Source organism: Natrix helvetica (genome assembly GCF_964273705.1).
Source record: "Natrix helvetica genome assembly, chromosome: 5".
Lineage (NCBI taxonomy): Eukaryota > Metazoa > Chordata > Lepidosauria > Squamata > Natricidae > Natrix > Natrix helvetica.
In genome coordinates, this window is record NC_138551.1 from 145,828,399 (window position 1) to 145,854,383 (window position 25,985).

Below are 25,985 nucleotides of genomic sequence, written 5' to 3' on the forward strand. Positions count from 1 at the left end.
TAATATGCCATGCCACTATTTGGTGACCCATTTGCCGCCCTGTGGTGAAATTGGAAATGTTGGGCAATTTCTGATGCTCAAATTGTTCCTCCTTTAAACCTAAGAGCCTAAGGTGGCACAGTGGTTAGAGTGCAGTACTGCAGGCTACTTCCGCTGACCGCTAGCTGCAGTTTGAATCTCACCAGGCTCCAGGTTGACTCAGCCTTCCATCCTTCCGAGGTGGGTCAAATGAGGACCCAGATTGTCGGGGGCAAGAGGCCACCGACCACTTAAGAGATGGCTGTAAAGCACTGTGAAGCGGTATATAAGTCTAAGTGCTATTGCAATAGAGAGAGAGATGGATAGACGGATGCTGTGTTGGCACAATGGTTAGAATGTACTATTGCAGGATAACACTGTCCACTGCCAGCAGTTCGATCCTGACCGGCTCCAGGTTGACTCAGCCTTCCATCCTTCTGAGGTGGGTCAAATGAGGACCCAGATTGTCGGGGGCAAGAGGCCACCGACCACTTAAGAGATGGCTGTAAAGCACTGTGAAGCGGTATATAAGTCTAAGTGCTATTGCAATAGAGAGAGAGAGACGGAGAGACGGATGCTGTGGTGGCACAATGGTTAGAATGTACTATTGCAGGATAACACTGTCCACTGCCAACAGTTCGATCCTGACCGGCTCCAGGTTGACTCAGCCTTCCATCCTTCCGAGGTGGGTCAAATGAGGACCCAGATTGTCAGGGGCAAGAGGCCACCGACCACTTAAGAGATGGCTGTAAAGCACTGTGAAGCGGTATATAAGTCTAAGTGCTATTGCAATAGAGAGAGAGATGGATAGACGGATGCTGTGTTGGCACAATGGTTAGAATGTACTATTGCAGGATAACACTGTCCACTGCCAACAGTTCGATCCTGACCGGCTCCAGGTTGACTCAGCCTTCCATCCTTCCGAGGTGGGTCAAATGAGGACCCAGATTGTCGGGGGCAAGAGGCCACCGACCACTTAAGAGATGGCTGTAAAGCACTGTGAAGCGGTATATAAGTCTAAGTGCTATTGCAATAGAGAGAGAGATGGATAGACGGATGCTGTGTTGGCACAATGGTTAGAATGTACTATTGCAGGATAACACTGTCCACTGCCAACAGTTTGATCCTGACCGGCTCCAGGTTGACTCAGCCTTCCATCCTTCTGAGGTGGGTCAAATGAGGACCCAGATTGTCGGGGGCAAGAGGCCACCGACCACTTAAGAGATGGCTGTAAAGCACTGTGAAGCGGTATATAAGTCTAAGTGCTATTGCAATAGAGAGAGAGACGGAGAGACCGATGCTGTGGTGGCACAATGGTTAGAATGTACTATTGCAGGATAACTCTGTCCACTGCCAGCAGTTCGATCCTGACCGGCTCCAGGTTGACTCAGCCTTCCATCCTTCCGAGGTGGGTCAAATGAGGACCCAGATTGTCGGGGGCAAGAGGCTGACTCTGTAAACCGCTTAGAGAGGGCTGTAAAAGCACTGTGAAGCAGTATATAAGTCTAAGGGCTATTGCTATTGCTAACCGGTTCAGCTCTCTTTTTACCTTTCTATTATCCTCACACAGGGGTTTTCGGCACAATTGGCCCAAAAGATAACACAGCTCAAGGAAGTTCTTGGAAGATGCGAAAATCGAGAAACTCCTGCCACTTTTTGTACGGATAACTTTGTTTTCGGTGTAGTTGTTGTTTTTTTAAACAATTAAAAGTGCTTTTCTTTCCCCTGAAAAAGAAAGGAAGGCAAGTTTAAATGAAGTGGTGGTTCGTTTGTTTTGCTTTTCTTCTCTTGCTCCTTTATGCATTGCATGGTTATTTTAGTTTAAGTTTGCTTTATTTAAATTAACATTCAAGTCAGTTTCCCTAATAGTGAGGGGAAAGGAAAATTAAAACATATAAACCCATTAAGAGAATAATAATAAGCTATATTGATTAGTCTGTATCAAAGCACAAAGTTCAAACACATATCACCAATAAAATCTTATACAAACAATTTAAAATAAGGGTAAGGTAAAATACAATGGTGATAGGATAAGATACAATATAATTTAATACATAAATACGTAAAATAGAATAAAATGACATAAAATGCAGCAATATGACCCAGTCGCCAAGCATCTGAATTCTGATCACACAGGGAAGCTGCAAACTGGCAAAAAACGGTCACAAGCCAATTTTTTTTTCAGTGGTTGCAACTTTGAACAGTCACTAAGCGAGCTGTTGCAAGTCGAGGACTACCTGCATAGAAAACAGGGTTTGAAACCACACTGCGGGCCCCAGACCTCAAGAAAAGCTGCGGAGGGTTAGGCTTTTGGCTGAGACTGATGGGTGCTGTAATCCAAGCGGTTGAATGTATACCGTCTCACTCTTAAAGACAGCTCTCCTGCTCCAGAGGCTGATTCTCCAGGAGATTCCAACTCGGGTATGGCTGAAAAATAACCTCCTTGAGCAAAGTGTCTATGGAGATTCTCAGTCCTCCGGTCATGGTTGTCCCAAAGGTGCTTTTTCCAAGAGGCAACCTTGGGGCAACCGAACATCAACCGAACATCAAAAACATCATCAGAAAAGCACAGCAAAGAATGTTCTTTCTGCACCAACTCAGGAAGCTCAAACTGCCCAGAGAGCTGCTGATTCTGTTCTACAGAGGAAGGATGGAGTCTCTCCTCTGCACCTCCATAACTCTCTGGTTTGGTTCTGCAACCCAACAAGACAGACACGGACTTCAGAGGAGAATCAGAACTGCAGAAAAAAAACAATGGCTACCAACCTGCCTTCTATTGAGGACCTGGACACTGCACGAGTCAAAAAGAGGGCTGTGAAAATATCTACAGATCCCTCGCATCCTGGGACATAAATTGTTTCAACTCCTACCCTCAAAACGACGCTGTAGGGCACTGCACACCAGAACAACTAGACACAAGGATAGTTCCCCCCCCCCCCCCCAATGCCATCACTCTGCTTAACAACTAATTCCCACAACGGTCAAATAATTTACAAAGACTGTATTACTATTATTGTTCTCTTCCTTCCTAGTATCTATCTCTCCCCACTTATAACCATGTTGCTTGTATCTTTCAATTTATATTGTTTTTGTTTCCTAGTGCGATTTGACTGCTTATTTGTACCCTATGACTATCACTAAAGTGTTGTACCTTATGATTCTTGACGAATGTATCTTGTCTTTTTAAGTACACTGAGAGTATAAGCACCAAAGACAAATTCCTTGTGTGTCCAATCACACTTGGCCAATAAAAGATTCTATTCTGTTCTGTTCCTATCCCTATCTCCATTCCCATTCCTATTCTATCTGGACTATCTGCTTTCTTTTTCTTCAAAGACATTTCGCTTCTCATCCAAAAAGCTTCTTCAGCTCTGACTGGATGGTTGGAAGCCTGGATGGTTGGGAATTGAGTTGAAGAAGCTTCTTGGATGAGAAGCAAAATGTCTTCAAAGGAAAAAAAAACCCCAGAAAGTTCAGATAGAATAGGAATGGGAATAGAATAGGAATAAGGAATGTAAAATACATTCAGCTCTGACTGGATGGTGGGAAATTGAGCTGAAGAAGCTTCTTGGATGAGAAGCAAAACATCTTCAAAGAAAAGAAAATGAGAAAGTCCAGATAGAATAGGAATGGGGATAGGAATAAGAAGAATAGGAATAGGAATGTAAAATACATAAAACTCTGACTGGATGGGGGGAAATTGAGCTGAAGAAGCTTCTTGCATGAGAAGCGAAACTTCTTCAAAGAAAAAACAGAAAGTCCAGTAAACAGTAACAGAGTTGGAAGGGACCTTGGAGGTCATCTAGTCCAACCCCCTTGCTCACGCAGGAGACCAGTACTAGGGATTCGAACTGCCGAGCTGTCTGATCCACAAGCTCAGTGTCTTAGCCACTGAGCCACCTAATTGTCTCTTGGGGGGGGGAAACCCCTTTGGGACTCCCCCGAGCAAAGCAACCCCCCTCCCATCCATCCAGGGCGCTTCCTGGGGAGAGCGGGGTGGGGGGGGGAGGATCAGCCCAGCTGCGAGCCAGCCACGTGGAGGGCCGGCCCCTCGCTTCCGCGTCCGCCTCCTCCCTAGCCAATCCGGGCCCGTCGCTCCAGCGCCCCACGTGGCCAGGCCTGGAAAGCGCAACCTACCTTGCTGGCTTCACTCGCTTTCTCTCCCGCCGCCCTTGGCGGGTCCCGACCAATGAGAAGGCCGTTTCCCGAACTGGCGCGGCTTCCCATTGGGCCCGCCCTTCGGGGAAAGGGCCGAGGCCACGCCTCCCGGGAAGAAGAAGCCGGGTTGGGCTGCGGCGCGGAAAGGTGGCAGGTGGCCCAGGGAGGGTGGGAGGGAAGCCGCTCCTCCTCCTCCTCCTCCTCCTCCCCCCCCTCCCTTCCCCATCGGCCCTTTGCAGGCGAGCCGAGGCCGGGCTGGGCGGGCATGGAGGCGGCTGCTGCAGCCGGAGGATCCGTCTCGCAGGAGGGCTGGTTCCGCGAGACCTGCAGCCTGTGGCCCGGGCAGGCGCTCTCCCTGCAGGTGGAGGAGGTGCTGCACCACCAGCGCTCGCCCTTCCAGGAGATCCTGGTCTTCCGCAGGTGAGCGCGCTCGGGGAAGGGGGCTCTAGGGGGGTCGCAGCCCGCGATCGCGGCAAGGAAGCCGGCGCCCAGCTGCAGCCTCGGTCCTTCTGCAGCCTCGACGTTTCCCCCCCCCCCCACTCTTCCCCCCGTGGCGATCTGCAGGGTGGGAGCTCCGCAAAGGAGCCGCCGCCGCCGCGCGCGCTCCATCCCACGAGCGGTGATCAGAGTGAATAGGAAGGGGCCTTGGAGGTCATCCAGTCCAGCCCCCTGCTGATGCAGGAGACCCGTGGGTCCCCCTAAGGAGCCGCCGGGCGCTCGATCCCACCAGCGAGGATCAGTGAACAGGAAAAATAGAGTCGGAAGGGGCCTTGGAGGTCATCCAGTCCAGCCCCCTGCTGATGCAGGAGACCCGTGGGTCCCCCTAAGGAGCCGCCGGGCGCTCGATCCCACCAGCGAGGATCAGTGAACAGGAAAAATAGAGTCGGAAGGGGCCTTGGAGGTCATCCAGTCCAGCCCCCTGCTGATGCAGGAGACCCGTGAGTCCCCCTAAGGAGCCGCCGGGCGCTCGATCCCACCAGCGAGGATCAGTAAAAACAGTAACAGAGTGAATAGGAAGGGACCTTGGAGGTCATCCAGTCCAGCCCCCTGCTCATGCAGGAGACCCGTGAGTCCCCCTAAGGAGCCGCCGGGCGCTCGATCCCACCAGCGAGGATCAGTGAACAGGAAAAATAGAGTCGGAAGGGGCCTTGGAGGTCATCCAGTCCAGCCCCCTGCTGATGCAGGAGACCCGTGGGTCCCCCTAAGGAGCCGCCGGGCGCTCGATCCCACCAGCGAGGATCAGTGAACAGGAAAAATAGAGTCGGAAGGGGCCTTGGAGGTCATCCAGTCCAGCCCCCTGCTGATGCAGGAGACCCGTGAGTCCCCCTAAGGAGCCGCCGGGCGCTCGATCCCACCAGCGAGGATCAGTAAAAACAGTAACAGAGTGAATAGGAAGGGACCTTGGAGGTCATCCAGTCCAGCCCCCTGCTCATGCAGGAGACCCGTGAGTCCCCCTAAGGAGCCGCCGGGCGCTCGATCCCACCAGCGAGGATCAGTAAAAACAGTAACAGAGTGAATAGGAAGGGACCTTGGAGGTCATCCAGTCCAGCCCCGTGATCACGCAGGAGACCTGTGGGTCCCCCTAAGGAGCCACCGGGTGCTCGATCCCACAAGTGAAGATCAGCGAACAGGAAAAATAGAGTCGGAAGGGACCTTGGAGATCATCCAGTCCAGCCCCCTACTCATTCAGGAGACCTGTGGGTCCCCCTAAGGAGCCGCCGGGCGCTCGATCCCACAAGCGAGGATCGGTAAAAACAGTAACAGAGTGAATATGAAGGGACCTTGGAGGTCATCCAGTCCAGACCCCTGCTCACGCAGGAGACTTGCGGGTCCCCACCGCCGTCAATCCCACAAGCGAGGATCAGCAAACAGTAAAAACAGAGTCAGAAGGGATCTTGGAGGTCATATAATCCAACCCCCTGCTCACACAGGAGACCCTGTACTAGGGATTCGAACCACCGACCTTTCGAGTGGCACTGCACGCAGTGGCCCTCTCCTTGGCGCCCCCCACTTGGCAGGCAGGCTTCCCCCCTCTCCCCCCAAGGGAGCCAAGCCCAGTTGTGTGGCACCTGATCCAGTTGCCTCTCGTGATGCCAAACCTCCGCCAGGACTAACTGGCAGCACGAGAGCCAACTGGATTGGGTGCCACCCACCCGGGCTTGGCTCCCTGGGGGGGGGGGAAGGCTGCCTGCCAAGTGGGGGAGCCAAGGAGAGGGCCACTGCGTGCAACGCCGCTCGGAAGGTCGGTAGTTCAATCCCTAGTACGGGTCTCCTATGGGAACAGGGGGTTGGACTAGATGACCTCCAAGATCCCTTTCGACTCTGTTTTTACTGACTGGCTTCCTCGCCCAGGAATAGGCAGCCCGGGCATAAGCATCCGGGAAGAGAGAGTGCTGATCCGAGCAGAAATAGCCACCTGTTGTTGGATGGAGAGATGCCGGTGAGTTTCATCTTCAGGGACAGCAGAGGTGGCCCTAAGTCTAACATAAGTAGGTCCTCTTGTATTGTATTTGTATTTATTTATTTGTCAAACCTAGAACGAGGGAACGGGTATACGTATAAACATGGGCATGAACGAAAGAAAGGAATGGAGATAAGTGGGGACAGTAGGACAGGGACGGTAGGCATGCTGGTGGGCTTATGCACCACCACCCCTTTACGGACCTCTTAGGAATGGGGTTGAGGTCCACGACGGACAATTTAAAGTTGAAGCTGTGGGGGCTAGAGGAAGTAACAACGGAGTCAGGTAGAGCATTCTGGGCGTTGACCCCTCTGTTGCTGAAGTCGTATTTTTCTGCAATCGAGTTTGGACCTTGAGTTTGTATCTGTTCACCTGTGTATTATTGCGGTTGAAGCAATAATACATTGACAGATAGGACGTTGTAGCAGACAATTTTGTGTACTACGCTTACGACAGACCTTAAATCGGTGTAGTTCTAGATTGTCCAAGCCCAAAATTTCGAGCCTGGTGGCATAAGGGGATTCTATTGTGAGCAGAGGAGCGGAGGACTCTTCTCGTGAAATACCTCTGGACTCGCTCGCTTGTCTTAATGTCCGATATACAGTGTAGATTCCAGGCAGACGAGCTGTATTCGAGGATTGGTCTGGCAAAGGCTTTCTCCCCTCTTTCTGGAGAGGGGAGGCTTCCTTTTGAGGCTTGGTTCAAAACTCAGCGGGATCCTTCAACCCTTTCTCCTCTGCAGCAAAACCTACGGGAACGTTCTGGTTCTTGATGGAGTTATCCAGTGCACCGAGAGAGATGAGTTTTCCTACCAGGAAATGATCGCCAACCTCCCGCTCTGCAGCCATCCAAACCCCCAGAAGGTGAGCGTTCTCCAGAGCCCGCTTGGCTTGTGGTTGGCTACCTGGGCTGGAGACGGCTCCGCAGGCTGTCAGGCCAGGTTTTACAGATGTAGCAGGAGTCAACAGAGCTCAGCATCTTCTCTTGGTGTTGCTCGGCCTCTACCACGCGGAGACTCCTTGTCTGGTCACAGCTGCCCCATTGCGGGTAGACAAAGCATTCCAATGTTAAATTTAAAGGTAAAGGCGAAAGCGGTAGGCTCTACTCCTATTTGGGTAGACCATATTGCCCTGATAGACCAGTCTCACCGGAAAAAAACACTTAAAAGCATTGAAATGTTGGCCAATGATCCTTAATACAATACCGTATTTTGGGGAATATAAGACGCATCGGAGTATAAGACGCACCATGATTTTGAAAAGGTAATTTTTTTTAAAAAAAAATTTTTTTTGCACTCTGCAGGCCTCCCAAACCCTCTGCACGCCTCACTTTTTTTGCAAAAAAAATAGGGGGCATGCATAGCTTTGGGAGGCTTGTAGAGTGCTCCTGGGGGCTGTGAGGGCCAAAAATGAGCAAAAAATGGCCCATTTTCTTTGCAAAAAAAAGGGGGGGGAGGGCATGCATAGCTTTGGGAGGCTTGTAGAGTGCTCCATGGGGCTGTGAGGGCCAAAAATGAGCAAAAAATGGCCCATTTTCTTTGCAAAAAAAGGGGGGGGGCATGCAGAGGCTTTGGGAGGCTTGTAGAGTGCTCCTGGGGGCTGGGGGAGGTAAAAGTGAGTAAAATTCTCATTTTGTTCATTTTTTCCCTCCCCAGGAGCACTTTGCAAGCCTCCCAAAGCCTCTGCACCTCCATTTTTGCAAAGGGGGCGGTTTCGGGAGGCCAAAAATGCTGTATTCAGTGTATAAGACGCACCCAGATTTTCACCCTCTTTTGGGGGGGGGGAGATGCGTCTTATACTCCAAAAAATACAGTAGATTATAGAATTCCTTATTGACGCACAATGAGTTTGTCCCAAGGAGTGTGATTGGACACACAAGGAGTTTGTCTCCGGTGCATAAGCGCTCGGTGTACATACAAGCAACAAGTGATGATCAATCGCAATCATCATTGATTATTTTTTTCACGCATCTGGTCCTCATGGCCCAAAGGTGCTTTGCTGGTTTTTCTTTGAAGGCATTTTCGCTTCTCATCCAAGAAGCTTCTTCTTTATAAACGTCTTCAAAGAAAAGAAAAAAAACACACACAAAGTCCAGTTGCCTCTTGGAAAAAGCGCCTTTGGGACAACCGTGACGTGGGTGACTTGAGAATCTCCATAGGCATCTAGTCCTCATGGAGAGAAATCTGTTGCAATGCCCACTCTGTGGTATTTTTTTCTGCTTTTAGCACTGTAAGCTCTCTTGGGGATTTGGGTGGCCTCTAAATCCACCTAAAGCTTTGGTGGAAATTTGGCTTGGAGCTTGAGGCAGGTGCCTTCTCCTTTTTATCCAGATCCTGATTATCGGTGGCGGCGACGGAGGAGTCTTAAGAGAAGTAGTGAAGCATCCTTCGGTTGAGTCGGTAATACAGTGTGAAATTGATGAGGTATGCCTTGGTTTGCAAAGCTTGATTGACTCTGGGAGCTGGTCTTAGTGTCTTCCGCATGAAAATCAGACACGGGGGCTCCAAATGGCATGAAGGTATTTTACCAGTAAGGAGGTGTATGTGTCTAGATCTGTGATGGGAGAACCTATGGCGCATACACGGAGCCATCAGTTCCGGCGCGCATGTGATTTTCACATTTCCAGAGAGCCAGGAGATTATAGAATTCCTTACTGATGCGTTTTCGCTCTCCCAGGCCTCAGGAAAGCCTCCGGAAGCTGGGAAGGAGACGCTTGCATATGCGTGTGTGTGTGTGTGTGTGTGCAGTTGGGCGGGGAGTTTGAGTGGGCGCTCGCGCGTAATTTTGGCACGCCATAAGAAAAAAGGTCCGCCATCGCTGGTTTAGATGTATTTTTATTTCACTTCGAGAGCAGCGTAAGATAATATTTAGCCCTATAGACGTTGCAAGAGGAGAACCGTGTTAATCTCTAGTAGCAAAGCTTGTCTTTTTAATAAATTCTCCTACTCTTAAGGAGGGGCTGGCTGTTGGACTGCTCCTGATTTAAGTTAACCCAGACATCGCCATGATTTAACAAACGACCAATCACCAAGATCACGTAAAATCTTGCAAACGTAGGAACTAAAACTCATGGGAGACCAAAATTGAGTTGTAAAATTTCCGGGTTGTGTAGGTGTGATTGAAACCTGCCTTCCAGATGTTTGGGCTTCAACTCCCAACTTTCTAATTGTAGTTGCACAGCTGCTTAGAAATCCTAAATTGCATTAACAGAGGGATACAATCAAGATCAAGGGAGGTACTAATACCACTCTATAATGCCCTAGTAAGACCACAGCTAGAGTACTGCATTGAGTTTTGATCACCACACTATAAATCAGTGGTTCTCAACCTGTGGGTCGGGGACCCCTTTGGGGGTCGAACGACCCTTTCGCAGGGGTCGCCTAAGACCATAGGAAAACACATATTTTCAAAAAAATACGGAAAACATAAAATAATTTTATGGTTGGGGGGTCACCACAACGTGAGGAACTGTATTAAAGGATCGCGGCATTAGGAAGGTTGAGACCCACTGCTATAAATGGTCTATGATCATTTAAATAACTATAAATAAATCAGGATGATGAGGGGACTGGAGGCTAAAACATAGGATGAACGGTTGCAGGAACTGGGCATGGCTAGTCTAGTGAAGAGAAGGACCAGGGGAGACATGATATTAGGGTTCCAATATTTGAGGGGGTGCTACAGAGAGGAGCGGGTCAAGCTATTCTCCAAAGACAAGGAATAACAATGGATGGAAACCAATCAAGGAGAGACTCAACCTGGAAATAAGGAGGAACTTTCAGACAGGGAGAACAATCAACCCATGGAGCACAAGTTGCCTTCGGAAGTTGTGGGAGCTTCATCCCTGGAGGCTTTCAAGAAGAGACTGGACTGCCCTCTGTCAAAAATTGTGTAGGGTCTCCTGCTTGGGCAGGGGGTTGGAATAGATGACCTACAAAATCCCTTCCAACTCTGTTAATCTGTATCGTTCTCAGCAACGGCTATGCCGATCCAATCCCTTTGCTCATGTCTAGGTTTTTAGTACCGTGCAAGATTCAGGATTTGTTTACATCCTCGGAGACTGCTAAGGTCGATTTTCCTTAGAAAGTCTATTCCAATATTTCACTGAAATCCACCTCTTTGCAGTTTCCCTGGATGAGAAAAATAGACCCAAATATTGGACCAGCACTGTGTTTAGTTCTTTTCTATCCTCCAAACAGGGGATGGATCTGGGTTTCCCTTAATGCAGGGGTGTCCAAACTTGGGAACTTTTAAGACTTGTGGACTTCAACTCCCAGAATTCCCCAGCCAGCTGGCTGGGGAATTCTGGGAGTTGAAGTCCACAAGTCTTAAAGTTCCCAAGTTTGGACACCCCTGCCTTAATGGAACATCGTCCTGGTTAGATTTCATCGGGGGGAGGAGAATTCCAACTGGCAGAATCCTCCAGGGTTGGGTGGGAGAGAAAATGAAAAGGTGCGAGGCCCAGGAGGCAGAAAATACTGCTTGTCCCAACTGGTGGGTGAGGTGTTTAGAAGAACAGGATGTTCTTCACCAAAAATGCCCTCCAGTGAAAATCAAACGCTGGGGGCAGAAATGTTCTGGCAGTGGATTTACTCCCTCCTGAGTCCTCAAACAACCTTGCCATTCCCGGATGTTGGGAGGCAAAAAACAAGGAAAAAGACAGCAAGCCATCAAATTACATTTCCTATAAAGGTTACCGTTGCTGTTTGTTAATAGAATAGAATAGAATAGAATAGAATAGAATAGAATAGAATAGAATAGAATAGAATTCTTTATTGGCCAAGTGTGATTGGACACACAAGGAATTTGTCTTTGGTGCAAAAGCTCTCAAGTGTACATAAAAAGACAAGATACATTTCTCAAGAACCATAAGGTACAATGCTTAATGATATTTACTGGGATTCATTCTCAGGCTGTTTACTACTGAATTTATAGTCAGCTGAAAAGTAGCTGGCATATACAATGCAATGCAATGCAATAGTAGAGTTGGAAGGGACCTTGGAGGTCTTCTAGTCCAACCCCCTGCCTAGGCAGGAAACTCTATACCGTTTCAGACAAATGGCTATCCAACATCTTCTTAAAGACCTCCAGTGTTGGGGCATTCACAACTTCTGGAGGCAACTTCTGTTCCCCTGGTTAATTGTTCTCACTGTCAGGAAATTTCTCCTCAGTTCTAAGTTGCTTCTCTCCTTGATTAGTTTCCACCCATTGCTTCTTGTTCTACCCTCAGGTGCCTTGGAGAATAGTTTGACTCCTATATCATGCAGTCACAGTCCTTATTGGGCTCAAGGGCACAGCCTGGAGAAGGGGAGGGGGGGTGAGGGGGTGCAGGAAGAACTGAAGCCCATCCTGGGTAAGTTGGGAAAATGCAGAGAGACGCTTCTTTAACTAGCTTTGTGTCTTGACCATAGGAAAAGTAAGGCCTTAGGACTAAGCAACGGAAGGGCTGTGGCTTAGTGGTAGCTACAGACAGATACAGATACAAAGAGTTGGAATGGACCTTGTAGGTCATCTAGTCCAACCCCCCACCCCAGCAGGAGATCCTACAACATTTCTGACAGATGGCAGTCCAGTCTCTTCTTGAAAACTTCCAATGATGAAGCTCCCACAACTTCTGTTCCATTGGTTGGTTGTTCTCACTGCCAGAAAATTTCTCCTTATTTCCAGATTGAATCTCTCCTTGTTCAGTAAATACCTCTTATTCCTTTTCTGGCCTTCAGGTGATTTGGGAAATAGCTTGACCCCCTCCTCTCTGTGGCAGCCCCTCAAATATTGGAAGACTGCTCTCCTGTCTCCCCTGGTCCTTCTCTTCACTAGACTAGCCATGCCCAGTTCCTGCAACCGTTCATTGTTATGTTTCAGTCTCCAGTCCCCTCATCATCCTGGTTGCTCTTCTCTGCACTCTTTCCAGAGTCTCAACACCTTTTTTATAGTGTGGTGACCAAAACTGCATGCAGTACTCTAGGTGTGGCCTTACTAGGGCTTTATAGGGTGGTGTTAGTCCCTCCCTTGATCGTGATTGTATTCCTCTGTTAATGCAGCTTAGGATTTCCAAGCCACTTTGCAACTAAAGTTCGAAGGGCTTTTTCAGCTTCTGATTGATTTTTCAGCTTCTCCAGGCAGAGCTAGAAAAATGCCAGGAAGGTGTGATGTGTGATGCAAAGGGACTTTCTTTGTTCCACTGATGGGCAAAAGAATTCCTCGGTTACCCGGAGTAACAGTTTGGGCTGAGCTGCTCCTGAAATGGCCCCTTACTTGCTGGACGTAGAACAATGCATGACTCGAAATGTTGCAGGACGTGATCCAGGCTTCTAAGAAATATCTCCCCGGCATGGCCGTGGGCTACTCCAGCCCGAAGCTGACGCTCCACGTTGGGGATGGCTTTGAATTCATGAAGCAGAACCAGGAGGCTTTTGATGTGATCATCACCGATTCCTCGGACCCCATGGGTGAGTCTGGGGAGCGGGGCCTCGCCCGCAAACCTTCCCAATCTGCCTTTATCCTGCTTTTGGTTAAGGCAGGGCTCAGCCTCTGCTTCTGGAGCCGCATGTGGCTCTTCCATCCCCCTGCTGCAGCTCCCTGTCGCTCAGAATATACGTCACGGAAATAGTCAGGCACCGGAAGATTTTTGTGGTTCCCGGTGTTTTCTTTTCTCTGGGAAATGGGTCCAAATGGATCTTTGAGTGTTTAGGGTTGCTGACCCCTGAGTTAAGGCCTCTTTCTCCCCGTTTAATCCTCCCAATGACCCTGCCAGGGTCGGCGGGCCGAGAGAAAGCAGCTACTCTGATCGTCCCAAAGATCGCTTTCTTTGTTTTTCTTTGACGACGTTTTGCTTCTCGTCCAAGAAGCTTCTTCAGCTCTGACTGGATTGGAGGGGGGAGGGAGGATTGATATTCCTTGCAGACAGCTGGTCATTTGCATCCTTTTAGAGGGTCATTGAGGCCACTTGGAGGTTTATGTGTGTCCTCAGAGTGTGTCTTGAGTGGTGCAAATGGTTCCTGTAGTCTGCAATTTTTTTCCCCTCTGGAAATCCATTCCTACTCCCACACCATTCCAAGGGTGTTTGTCCCAAATTGTGTAGCTAAAAGTCTGTAGAGATTCTCAGTCATCCAGATCGTGGTTGTCCCAAAGGTGCTTTTTTTTCATGAGACAACTGGACTTTTCTTGTTTTTTTTCTCCTTTTGAAGACGTTTCACTTCTCACCCAAGAAGCTTCTTCAGCTCTGACTGGATGGTGGGGAAGGGAAGGATTCCCCTCAGGGTGAACACAGATCAACCTCCCAAGTGCCCTCAATGGCTCTCTAAAAAGAATGCAAATGACCAGTTGTCTGCAAGGAGTATCAATCCTTCCGTTCCCCGCCATCCAGACAGCGCTGAAGAAGCTTCTTGGATGAGAAGTGACACGTCTTCAAGGAAAAAAATCAGTTACCTCTTGGGGGGAACAAAAGCACCTTTGGGACAACCATGACCTGGATGACTGAGAATCTCCATAGACAGCTACCCTGTTTTCCCAAAAATAAGACCTTCCCGGATAATAAGCCCAATCGGGCTTTTGGGCGCATGCGCCAAAATAAGTCCTCCCCAAAAATATCGCAACACAGCAGCAGGCATGAGGTGACCACGCTCGCCGCCTCCTACGCTTCAAAAATAATAAGACCTCCCTGAAAATATCGCAACACAGCAGCAGCCATGAGGTAACCACACTCGCCGCCTCCTGCACCTCAAAAATAATAAGATCTCCCCGAAAATATCGCAACACAGCAGCAGGCATGAGGTGACCACGCTCGCCCCCTCCTGCGCCTCAAAAATAATAAGACCTCCCTGAAAATATTGCAACACAGCAACAGGCATGAGGTGACCACGCTCGCCGCCTCCTGCGCCTCAAAAATAATAAGACTGCCCCAATAATATTGCAACACAGCAGCAGCCGTGAGGTGACCATGCTCGCCGCCTCCTGTGCCTTAAAAATAATAAGTCCTCCCTGAAAATATGGCAACACAGCAGCAGCTATGAGGTGACCACGCTCGCCACCTCCTGTGCCTCAAAAATAATAAGACCTCCCCGAAAATATCGCAACATAGGAGCAGCCATGAGGTAACCACACTCGCCACCTCCTGTGCCTCAAAAATAATAAGACCTCCCCGAAAATATCGCAACACAGGAGCAGCCATGAGTTGGCCACGCTCACCGCCTCCTGCGCCTCAAAAATTATAAGACCTCCCCGAAAATAAGGCCAAGCGCTTATTTTGGGGGTCAAAAATAATATAAGACCCTGTCTTATTTTCGGGGGATCCTGGTACTCTGATCACATGGCAAACTGCAAGCCCAGGGAGACTTAGGCCCACCTCCCCTCAGTTTTAATCTGATGCGTTGATCTTGTAATGCTCTTTTAACACCCCGTTTCTTCTCAGGTCCAGCTGAAAGTCTGTTTAAGGAATCCTATTACCAGCTGATGAAAACCGCCCTGAGGGAAGATGGGATTCTCTGTTGCCAAGGTGATTCCTGGCCCGAGCGCCCGGCCTGGTCCAGTTCCCCCTTTCCTTGAGTTGAAATTTGTTTTTTCCGGGTTTAGAAACTTTATTAATTGACTTTTACTTAGAATATATCCTAAAGGTGTAATGTTATTGGAGGATTTTTGAGATCGCTAATGAATGCCATTATCTGGTTGTGTCTTTAAGTATAGAATGATCTGAGGTAAAAGCACGTTCAAATAATTGCAGTCAAATGAGAATTGTGGTACATTGATCGTGAGATATACAAAGATTTTTGATTTAAAGTGTATATTCTAATATGAACTATGAGACTGTGGAAGAAATGCACGAAGGTTATCTGTAACCAATCGACACGCTTTCTACAAGATGTAAGGAAGGACGATTCTTTTTTTTTGCGTTTTTGTTTAATTAAAATAAAATAAAAATTCAACCAAAAAAAAGAAACCCCAAGCAGTCTGAGCCCACCGGCTCTGCGTTCTCCGCATGGTTAACCCAAGTCAGGTGCAAACGTTGAGTACAGGCAGTCCTCGGTTTACGACGGTTCATTTAGCGACCGTTCGAAGTTACCACCTCTCGGGGGGGGGGGGGGGAAATGGACTTCTAACCATTTTTTTGCTTACAGACAGAGGTGGGTTCCTACCGGTACGGCCGAACAGGTAGTAACTCGGCTGGATATGTGCCCATACCGGTTCTATCCTGGGCGCCGCCATCTTTATTTTCTGTTCTGCACATGCGGCGAACAATCTTCATTGAAAAAATGTAATTTCCCCCACTGTTTTAATGGTGTGCGCATGCGCAGACCTTTTTAAGTGCAAATTTTGTTTGGGCACCGAACCGGTAGTAATGCCGGCAGGAACTCACCCCTGCTTATGACTGTTGCCATGTCCTCATAGTCAGGTGATCAAAATTCAGGCAACTGACTCGTATTTATGACGGTCGCAGCGCCTGAGGTGGGTCACGCGATCCCCTTTGGTGTCCTTCTGACAAGCCAATTCAGAGCCAGATTCACTTAACAACCAGGTTACTCACTTAACGACTGCAGTGATTCGCTTAACAACTGTGGCAGGAAAGATCGTAAAATGAGGCCGAAATTCAATTTAACAACTGTCTCGCTGAGCAACATAAATTTTGGGCTCAATTGTGGATGTAAGTCGAGGACTGCTGTAGTTGCCTTATTTTGGCTTTTCTAATGTGGGTTTTTTAAAAAAAAATTTAATCCGGTTGGTTTATAGCTGGTCTCGATGTGCATACTCAGGTCTTTGGGTTGGCTTAAGAGCCGGAGATAAGGAGTGTAGTGGTTCAGGGGCTAAGACGCTGAGCTTGTCGATCAGAAAGGTCGGCGGTTCGAATCCCTAGAGCCACGTAATGGAGTGAGCTCCCGTTATTTGTCCCAGCTTCTGCCAACCTAACAGTTCAAAGCACGTAAAAAATGCAAGGATAAAAATAGGGACTACCTTTGGTGGGAAGGGAACAGCGTTCCGTGCGCCTTCCAGAGTTGAGTCATGCTGGCCACATGACCACGGAGATGTCTTCGGGCAGCGCTGGCTCTTCGGCTTTGAAACGGAGATGAGCACCGCCCCCTAGAGTGGGGAATGACTAGCACATATGTCCGAGGGGAACCTTTACCTTTAAGAGCCGGAGGCATGTACAAATTCAGAAAAACAGGTCTATTTAGTCACGAATTACTCGTGCAGGGCTTTTATAAAAGCAAGAAAAAACACGTCAAGGCTTGCAGGAAAACCACATCTCCGTTTCCGAGCTTCCTCGAGACAAGACGACCAGGCCAGGCAGATGGGAAAAATCCTCCTCTCCATTTTTCTTTCTTTCTTGACCAGGGGAATGCCAGTGGTTGCACCTTGATCTCATTAAGGAGATGCGCCAGTTCTGTAAATCCCTCTTTCCAGTGGTCGAGTACGCCTACTGCACCATCCCGACGTACCCCAGCGGCCAGATCGGCTTCATGCTTTGCAGCAAAAATCCAGTAAGGACCGAGAGGGGTTTTGTTTCGCTTTTCCTCCATGAATTTGCATTAGCGGAGTCGGTGTAATTGTGTACGGAGGCCCTGGGGCGAGGGAGAAGAGAAGGTGCACGTGCTGCCCTTGTTCGCCCTTGAGAGATCTCAGACTAACAGAGTTGGAAGGGACCTTGTAGGTCATCTAGTCCAACCCCCCACACTGCCCAAGCAGGAGACCCTACACCATTTCTGACAGATGGCAATCCAGTCTCTTCTTGAAAGCCTCCAGGGATGAAGCTCCCACAACTTCCGAAGGCAACTTCTGTTCCATGGATTGATTGTTCTCACCGTCAGAAAATCCCTCCTTATTTCCAGGTTCAATCTCTCCTGGTTCAGTTTCCATCCCTTATTATTCCTTGCCTGGCCTTCGGGTGCTTTGGGAAATAGCTTGACCCCCTTCCTCTCTGTGGCAGCCCCACAAATATTGGAAGTCTGCTATCCTGTCTCCCCTGGTCCTTCTCTTCACTAGACTAGCCAGGCCCAGTTCCTGCAACCGTTCTTCCTATGTTTTAGCCTCCAGTCCCCTCATCATCCTGGTTGCTCTTCTCTGCACTCTTTCTAGAGTCTCAACATCTTTTTTGTAGTGTGGTGACCTCAAATGGCTCAACCAATGCTAGTGGAGAAGTCTAGGAGATCCCCTCCTGGCACTTCCGGATGGGGAAAGCTAGACTAGTAATTCCAAAAGCTCTCGAACGAATAAACACGGCTGGGTTGTTGTTGTTTTTCTCCCTTGTGTGAAATTTTATGCAGAACACTAACTTCAGGGAACCGATCCAGCTACTTTCTCAGGAACAAGTTGAAAAAATGAGCCTTAAGTATTACAACTCGGACGTCCACCGAGCGGCATTCGTCTTGCCAGAGTTTGCACGAAAGGTAAACCGCGCGTGGATATATATATTTTTTTCCCTCCCGGGTTTTGACGAATCCTGCAAAATTGTGGATGGGTCCCCATTCTCTGCCATTGCCAGTGTAGTTCCCTTTCCTTGGAATTATTCTGACCAAGGCTTCCCAAGAGCATAACTCTCTTCTCCTGGCCAAAGCCCCTTTTATTAATTGACTGTAAATTCTGCTCATTCACATCCAGCAAAGTCTTTCGAAGGAGGATTTACAGTCACAGACCTTATCTGGCTTGGAGAGCTGCCAGGCCGATATCTGCTGAACTTGGCAAGGAGTCTCGGAGAGTCACGAACCAATTACTGTATTTTTCAGAGTATAAAACGCACCGGAGTATAAGATGCAGCAAGGTTTTGAAGAGGCAAATTAAAAAAAAAAAGTTTTTGCACTTTGCAAACCTCCCCAAAACCGCCCATTTTTTTGCAAAAACAGGCCTGTCCCCCCCCTCCCCAAAGAAGGCATGAATAGCCTTTAGGGAGCTTGCAGAGTGCTCCTGTGGGTTGGGACCCACCCACCCCAAACAAGCAAAAGGCCCATTTTTTGCGAAAACGAGCCCATTTTTTCCCCCAAAAAAAGGCATGAATAGCCTTTAGGGGGCTTGCAGAGTGCTCCTGGGGTTCCCCCCCCAAAAAACAACAACCAAAAGGCCCATTTTTGGTGAAAACTGGGCTGTTTTTTGTCAAAACAATTGCATGCATAGCCTTTAGGCGGTATATAGAGTACTCGGGGGGGGGCAAAAATAAGCAAAAAAGGCCCGTTTTTCACTCATTTCTGCCCTCCCCAGCCTCCAGGAGCTGTCTGAAAGCCTTCTACAGACTCTGCACGGCCATTTTGGTGAAGGGGCGGGGCTTCGGGAGGCAAAAAAAATTGTATTCAGTGTATAAGACGCACCCAGATTTTCAGCCTCTTTTTTTGAGGGAAAAAGGTGCGTCTTATACTCTGAAAAATATGGTGAGTGAACCAATGGTCTCCTGCAAACTCCACTCCCCTTTTGCTCCTCTCTTATTTCCTCTGGGAGGGGCCATTCATCGTCCACCTGTGGCCTTACTCCCAAGTTGACCCCTGTTCCTTAGCTGTTCCCTTCGTCTGGCAGCTCTGCGCATGTGCACACTGGGAACAGGCTCCAGCTGTTCTTCTGCCTCACTGATGTCTGACTCTGAAGGCAGCTGATAACTGTCGGACGGCCCTGGTCCCCTCTCTGCCTCCGAAACAGAGCCCTCATCAGAGCCTTCCCCAGACTCCAGAACTGGCCCATCTTCCTCCCCAACCTCCTCATTCTCTGAATGTGTGGGCCACAACAGAAGCAATTGTTGAATAAGCCCTTACACAATTATTTTATTCGCTCGGGGCCGAACATTTACCATGCTTTGCCCGCCAGTTTCCTGTTTACAGCTGTGCTTTTCTCCTTCTCTCCATCCCCCCCCCCCTCCCCTCCCTTCCCCAGGCACTGAGTACCGTGTAAAAAATGCCACGGGACAGCTTGGCCCTCTTCCCTCAAAGATCTGGAGATCTCGAAGTGGCACCATCGTAGATTTTCTCCAGCAATGGCTCGGCCCTCCCGTCCTGCAAATCTGGGCACCCTCTTTGCCAGCTGAACGTCCCTTCCTATGATGTATTTAAAAAGAAAAGGACTTGGCATTCGGCCCCTGGCAAGACTCCAAAGCTTCCTTGGTTGCAGGCTCTGCGGTTTGGAAGTGTCTCCTTCCAGAACTGAGCATTAACCCAGCTGGTGTTTTCCGATTCATGGATCTGTATTTATAGCTAACAAATATTTCCCCTCCCACAAACACTCTTTTTCTGATGCTCCCTACCCCTCCCCAGTAACCCAGCAGACAGGGCGTGGTTTGGCAGCCCCCCCCCCCCGAATAGTGTGATGTTTTCAAAAGCAAACATTCACATTTTTGCCCCCCACTTTTTTTGCCCCCAAACCTTCTGTTTCACTGTTTGGGTATTTTGTCCCTGCTCTCAGCAATCCTTTTTAGCTGAACTAATAAGCGTCTGCCAGCTGTAAACTCTGCTTTGCCTACCTGCCTGTCATGAAGAGAGAAGAGGCGTTTCAAGCTGCCTCCGCTTGTGCCGCCGGAAACGTCGGTATAACCGGGAGCGTTTCCAACCAACAGCAAGTCCAGGCCTTTTCCATACACTACTCCCAAATTACTGTTGTAATCATGCATTTTGTTAAGCAGAAGCAGCTTTGGAAATGAAATTACTCTCCCTCCCAGAAATGTTTCAAACAAATGCAGGGGGATCAGGGGCTAAGACGCTGAGCTTGTCGATCAGACAGGTCGGCGGTTCGAACCCCTAGCGCCGCGTAACGGAGGGAGCTCCTGTGACTTGTCCCAGCTTCTGCCAACCTAGCAGTTCGAAAGCACGTTAAAAATGCAAGTAGAAAAATAGGGTGGGAAGGGAACAGCGTTCCATGCGCCTTCGGGTGTTGAGTCATGACAGCCACATGACCACGGAGACGTCTTCAGGCAGCGCTGGCTCTCAGGCTTTGAAAGGGAGATGAGCACCGCCCCCTAGAGTCGGGAATGACTAGCATATGTATGCGAGAGGGGAACCTATAACTTTTAAGGAACTGTTCCCATTTTAAGAAGATAACCATGGTGCGTTTCACAGGTAGTTTGCAAAAACGACATATACACCTTTCCTTGAGCGGGTTCTTCTTTGGGAGTGTCTTGAGCTACAAGTCCCCAAATTCCCGGCCTGATGATAAAGCTGGCACCCTTTGACCCAGCCGTGCCCATCTTCCTTTCAAAGACCCAAGATAAGATTCCAGTCCTGCTGGTTCAAAATAAAAGCCAAGGGTTGGGAATTCTGCAGCCCGAAAGATCTGGAGAGCACCTGGGGAGAAAAAGTGACCTCTCAAGAGACCCCTGATTTTAACCAGTCCCCGTGTCACTCATTCTGCCTTGCGGGGAAATTGTGCCTAGGTACAATATATCCTCGAAGGGTATGTCTGTATGTATGATTTTGTTTCCTTTTTTAAAAAAAAAAATACATCTAAAACGGTCTTTGTCTCTTTTTCTTCTTTTTATTTTGAAGAGGGGGGTGGGGGGAAATTGAGCACACTAGGCAAGGAAAAGCTTGTGTTACCCAGTGGTGGGATTCAACCGGTTCGCACTAGTTCGGGCGAACCGGATATTAATTTTACATCCAGTTCGCCGAACCGGTAGTTGCAAGGACTGGCTGGCCTCGCCCATCCCCTCCCAGGAGTCTCCATGCGGCCTGTTCATCATGCCAGGCCCGTGGAGGCTCTGGGAGGGTAAAAAACAGACCTCCCGGAAGTCCGGAAACGAGGCCATTTTTACCCTCCCGGAGGCTCAAAGAGGGCGAAAACCTTGTCGACCCCGCCATGGTGCAGGAGGCCAGGCAGGCCACGCCCAGCCAACCACCAGGCAGAGGACCGATTGCTAACATTTTTCAATCCCACCCCTGGTGTTACCACTAATGTTTCTGCTCACAGAACTGGGAGGCTCCAAGACAAGCTTTTTATTTTGGCCTTTTGTGTTTAATATTGGGATTTGGCAAACGCTTGTCGAATTCCGTGGGGCAAGAACTGCTGTCGCCGATTGTCTTTTGGCTAAGGCAAGTAGCCGGGTCTTATGGAAGCCACAGACCGATCGTTTTAAAAGGTTTTATAGGTTTGCCCTTTTCCCAGATGAAGCTTTTTTTTTTCCTCGTGATCATGCAAAAGCAATAGCACTTGGACTTATATACCGCTTCATCATGCTATGCAGCAGTCTAAGCAGCTTATAGGATCAGTCTATTGCCCCCAACAAACTCTGTCCTCATTTTACCGACCCTGGAAGGATGGAAGGTTGAGTTAGGATCAAACTCCTGACAATGGGCAGAGTTATCTTGCAATACTCCATTCTAACCAATGCACCACCATAGGATCTATCAATCATCTCCATCTCTCTCTCTCTCTCCATCATCACTACCTACCAACCTGTCTATCATCTCTACCTACCTATCTTATCATATATGCCTACATCCATCTGCCTGTCTGTCTTATCTATCATCTCTACCTATGTACCTATCTGCCTATCTTATCTATCTCTACCTCTATCTATCTATCTATCTATCTATCTATCTATCTATCTATCTATCTATCTATCATCTATCTATCTATCATCTATCTATCTATCATCTATCTATATATCTACCTACCTACCTACCCACTTACTACCTACATCTACCTACCTACCTACCTACCCACTTACTACCTACATCTATCTATCTATCTTATCTATCTATATCTATCATCTATCTACCTACCTACCTACCTACCCACTTACTACCTACATCTATCTATCATCTATCTACCTACCTACTTACCTACCCACTTACTACCTACATCTATCTACCTACCTACTTACCTACCTACCTACCCATTTACTACCTACATCTATCTATCTATCATCTATCTACCTACCTACCTAGTTACTACCTACATCTATCTACCTACCTACCCACTTACTACCTACATCTATCTATCTATCTATCTATCTAATCTATCTATCTATCTATATATCTATATATCTATATATCTATATATCTATCTATCTATGACAATAGTACTTAAGACTTTAAAGCCTCTCTTAACCATATTGGAAGGCTGAATCAACCTTCAGCTCGTCAGGATCAAACACCTGGCAGTGGGCAGAGTAAGCTTGCAATACTGCTTTCTAACCACCGCGCCTCTGTGGCTATGAAACTAAAGACTTCAAAATGTAAACATGGAACTTACAATTTTTTTTCTAAGCAGAAAAACAAAAAAAGCCATATTTATTTTACTTCCCCCAGTAGCCCTTTAAATCTGCTTATGTGTCTGTTGACTTCCTTCGGTGTTTTAATAAAATGATTTTGGAGTGGGGGTCAAAATACGGTTCCCAATTTTGAAAACTGAAGGGAGAACGGTTCGTTATGCACAATGCGTAACTGTTGTGTAACTTGTGTAGTATTGCTGGGGGGGGGGGGAACCCTCCCGATTTCATCATTTTCGAACTCGCCCTCCATTTCTTTCGGTTATGCAAATACTTGATTTGAAGGAGCCGTTTCAAAGCAATGCAGCCTTTCAACCCAATTGCCAAATTAATTTGACGCAACCAGCGAGGTATCTTGAAATAATTTGAGGAAGATTAAGACATGGGTTAGAGCTTTGAGGGGATTGGGCACATAAAAGATAATGTTCAATTTGAAAATGCAAATCTATTTGACTTTTGAGCTCCCTATTTCACCTCCTTACTTCAAAGGCAGTACCCATGAGATCACCACCAGAGGGTGCCCTTCTGCAACAATTGAGTGTTGAGGTCTTGGCCTAGGCAGGCTAGTGGTGCTGCCCCCTTTTGGATCAGACTGGAATTGAAATTGCTGGTCCTCTGGTTACTTTTCTAAAAACCATCTTGGGATGCTAACTAGAGAATTGATTGAAAGGCAGCTCTTCTTTTCCACCCTCCCAAAAGAAATCAATTGTTCGCATAATCCCAGATTAGGAAAGTGGGGGGACAGAATAACAGGTGCATGCACTAATGTGCTTAGTTTTTATGTGTGCCTATGGCGCAAAATAAGACAATGGGATAATTCAGTCATCCGGTTGAGCGTTAGGCAAAAACTGCCTTTGGTTTGGTCAGGAATAGTGATGGAAGGACTATGGTGCTGGAGGAGAAGACTCCTGCATTGAGTCCCTCGGATTGCAAGGCCATCCAACCGGTCAGTCCTAGAGGAGGTCAACCCTGACTGCTCTTTAGAAGGCCAGATCCTGAAGAGGAAACTCAAGCACTTTGGCCACTTGATGAGAAGGAAGAAGGACTCCCTGGAGAAGAGCCTCATGCTGGGAAAGAGGGAGGGCAAAAGAAGAAGGGGACGACAAAGGAGGAGGTGGCTGGATGGAGTCACCAAAGCAGTCAGCGTGAGCTTCAATGGACCCCAGAAGATGGTAGAGGACAGGAAGGCTTGGAGGAACGTGGTCCATGGGGTCGCGATGGGTCGGACACAACTTCGCAACTAACAACAACACGTAATGGAACTTGGGCAGAGTCTAAGTGTGAGGGTCTCTCTGGGTTGCTGGAGAAAAAATACAGAAGGCCACTGCAGGAACTTCCAATCAGTGTGACTCACCAAGGCTGAAGAAGGAAAATGCCACTGGTAGTACTGTACTTCAGCACTTGGCAGGTGGTAACACAACATTTACACAAGCGTAGAGGGGGTGTGATGAGCTGTAGAGGCGGCAGCGCCGCTGAAGAAAGGAATTGTCTTCAGCTGGAATCTGACTTAATTCTATCAGTAAGCCCTCTCCTGCCACGAGTGCAAAGACTAATGCCAGAGAAACGGGCACAAGTTTCCCATTAAAAGTACCGTAAGTGGGTGTACTTTTATCTCTTTTTTTCTTTTCTTTTTTTTGGCCAAGCTTTTGACACCTTGCCAAGCCACTGGTGGTACTCGGATATTGCCATGTCCCATAAACGGTACGATCTGTGAAAAGGTTGAAAAGCACGAAGCAGTCTTAACTGCAAAGGGCCAAGAGATTTCGTAGCTGAATCTTTTGTCGGTTCTAGAATAGTTCACCCGTTAACCTGGATCACACGGCAGAGTTGATTGTCACAGCTGATCGTCGGAAACTTTTAAAAAACTTTTTTTAGCAGTTTGGCTGAACCAGTAGTATTAAAAAAAATGCTTTAAATTTTTTTTAAAAAAAGATCCGATGATCAGCTGCGTGTGACAACCAGCTGTTCCGGGTGATCGCTGGGACTTTTTAAAAACTTTTTAAAGCATTTTTTTTTACTACCGGTTCAGGTAGCAGTTCACCCCTGCTTTAAAGGCCTTGGAAAACTCTGGAAATTCGTAGCGAAAGGGATGAAGTTGGGAAATACCCAACTCAGGCTGGCCCCATTGATCCTCTCCTATCCCCTTCTCTCCCTCAAGCTTGGCCCACAGGGGTGTCTTCCATCTTATCCCCTTCTCTCCCTCAGGCTTTCCCCCATAGAAGCCTCTCCTATCTTATCCCCTACTCTTCCTCAGTCTAACTCCTTAGCATCAGAGCGTTTTTCAGGTGGGGAGGGGGAGTAGAATGTCTAAACTCCCAGCTCGCAGACCGGATAAGTCACATGCTGGTCAACCCCATGCCCAAGTGGCAGTTGGAACAGAGTTCTTTTCAGGTGGGGAGGGGGAGTAGAACGTCTAACTTCTTACCATCAGAGCGTGTTAATAATAATACGGGAAATACTAATGATCTGGTGGTCATTTTGAAAAATCCTTTCTTAGTCAGCCCCTAGAAGCCAAGAGGAACATACGTGCCAAATTTCAAGTTTTTAGGCTTTACGGTTCTGGAGATTTCGTGATGATGCATGAGTGATATTTCGCTTTTATAGATATATATTACTGATCATTATGGCACCTTTATTTTATATAATTCAAGGTGGCGAAGATATCTAAGGTCGACTCATCTTTCTGAGTTTGGTAAAATGAGGACCCAGATTGTTGGGGGCAAGAGGCTGACTCTGTAAACCTTTAGAGGGCTATAAAGCACTGCGAAGCGGTATATAAGTCTAAGTGCTATTGTACAGCTAATGCCGCTGCCTCCTATTTTCGCCACAACAACAACTCTGTGAGATGGACGGTGCTGGGAACTTCAGTCAACATTTTGGCTAATATTCAGGGACAGTAAGGTGCAAGACAAGAAGGAGGGGGAGGGCTGAGGCTTCCTCTGGGGATAGAGAGGAAGGAGCAATATCGAAAAGGCTCAGATCACAAAAATAAAAGTATTTGAAATAACAGCAATTGGTGATATTCTAGAAAGTGACGAAGGAAAATGAATGAACACGTGGTTGACCATATAGAATAAGGCCTTGTTTTCTGCTTATCTTTTATCTTTTGTTTTTTTAAGATTGTAAAAATTGTTGAGTTTTGGATGGATTTCTATCACTAGTGTGGGAGCTGCCAAAATGT

The 25,985-nt window shown here is 47.9% G+C and overlaps 2 protein-coding genes across 2 annotated transcripts in view; both read left to right on the top strand.

Moving 5' to 3' along the window:
- EXOSC10 (exosome component 10) overlaps window positions 1-1,775 on the top strand; it is a 41,960-nt gene extending 40,185 nt beyond the window's left edge. Inside the window, exon 25 of the mRNA XM_081955720.1 lies at window positions 1,589-1,775. Coding sequence (XP_081811846.1) covers window positions 1,589-1,619 — 31 coding nt within the window. The 3' untranslated portion in view covers window positions 1,620-1,775. The remainder of the gene's footprint in view (window positions 1-1,588) is intronic.
- A 2,550-nt stretch (window positions 1,776-4,325) lies between these two features.
- Window positions 4,326-21,048, top strand: SRM (spermidine synthase). The gene is made up of 8 exons (XM_081955879.1): window positions 4,326-4,596; window positions 7,380-7,500; window positions 8,967-9,059; window positions 12,932-13,085; window positions 15,047-15,130; window positions 16,963-17,108; window positions 17,892-18,014; window positions 19,480-21,048. Exons 1-8 carry the CDS (start codon window positions 4,442-4,444, stop codon window positions 19,495-19,497), a joined length of 894 nt encoding a protein of 297 aa, XP_081812005.1. The 5' UTR covers window positions 4,326-4,441; the 3' UTR covers window positions 19,498-21,048.
- Window positions 21,049-25,985: the final 4,937 nt, after the last annotated feature.

Bases quoted from the DNA above. Each gene is read 5' to 3' on its own strand.
- SRM (XM_081955879.1), top strand. From the start codon at position 4,442: ATGGAGGCGGCTGCTGCAGCCGGAGGATCCGTCTCGCAGGAGGGCTGG. The intron at 7,501-8,966 runs GTGAGCGTTCTC...CTTTTTATCCAG, and splicing joins GCCATCCAAACCCCCAGAAG to ATCCTGATTATCGGTGGCGG. The intron at 13,086-15,046 runs GTGAGTCTGGGG...GTTTCTTCTCAG, and splicing joins CGATTCCTCGGACCCCATGG to GTCCAGCTGAAAGTCTGTTT.